At 40.9% G+C, this 3,408-nt stretch overlaps 1 protein-coding gene across 1 annotated transcript; it reads left to right on the top strand.

Annotated features, from left to right (window-relative positions):
- Window positions 1-525: 525 nt before the first annotated feature.
- LOC125240510 (mitochondrial-processing peptidase subunit beta-like) lies at window positions 526-2,893 on the top strand. The gene is made up of 3 exons (XM_048148401.1): window positions 526-579; window positions 1,206-1,434; window positions 1,812-2,893. Exons 1-3 carry the CDS (start codon window positions 526-528, stop codon window positions 2,891-2,893), a joined length of 1,365 nt encoding a protein of 454 aa, XP_048004358.1.
- The last annotated feature ends 515 nt before the right edge of the window (window positions 2,894-3,408 follow it).

The raw sequence follows: 3,408 nt of genomic DNA, 5'->3' as shown, positions 1-3,408 counted from the left end.
ACAAGAAGTCAAAGGGCTTATACCACAAACACCAAATTTACAAGCACAAAATACAAGCGTCTTTTTTACTCCAATTAAAGTGTTATAAGAGTAACAGAGAAAGCTGCCTTCAATATGAAAGAAAGAAGAAAGAAAGAAATAATTATTTATTTGGTATAAAAAACATACAACACCATACATAAGAGCAAGACAAGTGAACCGGTATACCAAATCGGATGCCGTTCAGCGTAGACCGTGTCTAAGACACACGGCACTGTTTTCAGGGCACCCATAATTATTAAAACTAAAACAAGGTCAGGGTGGCTAGCCGAATGGCATAATCGCTCACGAAACGCTCACGAAACGAAGCGCTAGTAGATATCTATCTCTATCGCGCTTGCGTATTGGCGCGACAGAGCCAGCGGCGTATCGCTTTCGTTTGGCGTCGGAGAAATGCCATTCGGCTACGGGGCCAGAACGTAAATAGAGACCTAAAACAGAGGGAGAAGCAAAATCGGAAATTACAGGAACAGTCTGTCACTTATAATGGCTATTCATAAAGAAATAGAGAGAGGGAGAGAGATAGACATGCGAACTAAAGTACCTCGGGGTCGGCCCGAAGAAACAGATTTTTGTTTAAACAAGTTGACCTTTAGAGTTTAGATCGATGAGACGAAAGGTGAAGGGTCAAGGGCGAAGGTAGGCGGACAATATTCACTGAAATTGAAATTCTGAAAACGACAGGATGGGTGATTATAAGCGAGGCTATATTTATGTTAATTTATAGTACTTATGTTATGTAAAATATGTAAGAAAGGAATTCAAATGTGTGATTTGATTTTAATTATATTTAGGTACCTATATATATATATATATATATATATTTTTGTCTTTTCTGCTTGGAAATTTTCATGGAATAAAATCGATTTGCAACTTTTCGGAAACTTTGTACGTATTCTGCGCATACGAAGGTAGATTGTATTATATATACTTGTAGAGTATTTAATTTAAAATTTAACCTTTATCAAAAAATAAAACTTTTTCCTTCGTAGACCCAGAAGAAATGTAATCTATAGAACGTTGACAACCTGACAGACCATAGTCATACATTGTCAAACAAATTATTTTCAACATCAAACACAAAAATGCAAAGATTACTTCGCCGGTATTTCATCCCCACGATCTCCTTTACTCGCCAATACCGTTATCCTGGTAGCTTCCTTCAGTTTCTCAGGAACGAGCCACAGCCACAGCACACTCAACTACTCAACGGAGCGAATGTAGTCACACTTCAGAAAGAGGGCTGTAAGGCATGCATTGCTATATTCGCGGATATCGGTTCGCGTTACGAGTTGGAATTCGAAAATGGAATCGCGCACATGTTTGAGCACATGGTTTTTAAATCTACGAAAGTCATGTCAAGAATGGAGTTGAGCAACAATGTCAATGCTTTAGGTGAGATGTTTATAACATTTGATGATTCTAGGACTTATTAGGAAGCCTGTGGAGACTAGGAGGTTCTCGTGCTTCTGGACTAGGAACCTGCCACGAACCACGTTCGATTATTTGCCTCCATGTCACAAGTACTTAGAAGTTACAACTATGACAAAAATGCTACATGTTGAATTGATACGCCCTCAGATTTAGGGATGCTGAAATCGTAGCTGGCAGTCGATAGGGGACTATATCACCTTCCGTATAATTTCTGCAAACGTAGATTCATTTCTCAGAAGAAAAGGCTTGGCTTTCTTGCACCTGGGTGACTAAGCGACATAAGTATTACGTGAATCCTTAGATTCTGATAGGTAGTTATAGCAATCGTTATTTTCCAGGCATGAAATTACACGCATTCACAACGCGAGAGCTGGTGGGCTACTATATATACTGCCTGTCCGATAACGTGTACCAAGCCATCACGATCCTCTCGCAGTGCGTTCTGAACAACGCGCTCAGCGTCGAGGAGCTCTCCTGCGAGAAACGAACCGTCTACGAGGAAATCATCAAGCAGGACAAAAACCCCAAATCCTTAGTCTTCGACTACCTACACGCCACCGCTTTCCAAGGCACCGGACTAGCCAACACTATACTCGGCACCACGAAAAACCTATCCTCAGTAGATTCGGTAGTAATAGCTAGGTATATGCAGAGAATGTTGCACCCCTGCAGATTATGCTTGTGTGCCGTAGGCGCCGTGTGCCATGACCCGATAGTCGAGCTGGCGAACAAGTATTTGAGTTGGAACGTACCTTCTCCGTGTAAGGAAACACTGTACCGGTATACCGGGTCGGATGTTCGCTACAGAAACGACACACTGCCGAGGGCACACGTAGCTTACGCCCTGGAAGGGCCGCCTTTCAGTCACGTAGACACGGTTTATATGGAGTTGGCTGCTAATTTGATTGGTGGTTGGGATAAAACACAAGTCGGCGACGTAAATCATGGAGTGGCGGTCGCTAGAAAAGCTGCGCTCGGTGACGTTTGTGACTCTTACAAATCATTCAATATTAAGTACAAAGATACTTCGCTTTGGGGCGTTCAATTTCTATCTTCGTCGTTGGATCTGGAAGATATGATGTTCAATATTCAGGACACTTTGCTCGGCATGTGCACGATGGCTACTGAAGGCGAAATGGAGAGAGCTAAAGAGCAAATGAAGAGCAAAATGCTACAGGACTGGGCGACATGTTACGGGGCGGCGAAAGACATGGCGAAGTATACGTTGTACAACTGTTGTTACTGGCCTCCGTTGTCGGACAGGCTGGAGTTCATAGACAATATAAAGCTGGAGGACTTCACGAGTACTATGTACCGCTACCTCTACAATAAATGCCCGGCCATTGCAGCGGTGGGCCCCACTGAAGGTCTGCCAGATTACAATAGGATTAGAGCTAGTCAATATTGGCTTAGACTTTAGCTTGACCAATGTTCTTTTTGCACATTATTGCAGCATCTTGGTACAGTCAAGTGTAAAAATATGGGTGTACACATCTTACTCAAAAATATGTCCTATAGCATTTTAGTCCGGTGTAATAAATAATAATAATAAATAATAATAAATAAATATTGGGGACACCTTACACAGATCAACTTAGCCCCAAACTAAGCAAAGCTTGTACTATGGGTGCTAAGCGACGATATACATACTTAAATAGATAAATACATACTTATATACATAGAAAACAATTCTAATAAGAGCGTAGTACCATATTTATGAGACGATTATTTCGATACGTATTTTTGCACTTGACTGTACGTTTATTGTCGTGTGTAACAAATATATAAAACTACTTACTTATATGGGACAAAATTAATCTACTACATACATCGGCATTTGTTATTTACACGATAAAAGTTAAGTTAACTTAATGGTACGAACCATAATGGGAAAAGATTACGAGTATATGACAAGCGGGTCTAAATTCGTTTTCA

Source organism: Leguminivora glycinivorella, chromosome Z (assembly GCF_023078275.1).
Source record: "Leguminivora glycinivorella isolate SPB_JAAS2020 chromosome Z, LegGlyc_1.1, whole genome shotgun sequence".
Lineage (NCBI taxonomy): Eukaryota > Metazoa > Arthropoda > Insecta > Lepidoptera > Tortricidae > Leguminivora > Leguminivora glycinivorella.
The sequence above is the reverse complement of the archived record's forward strand: the minus strand, read 5'-3'. Positions and strand labels throughout refer to the sequence as shown.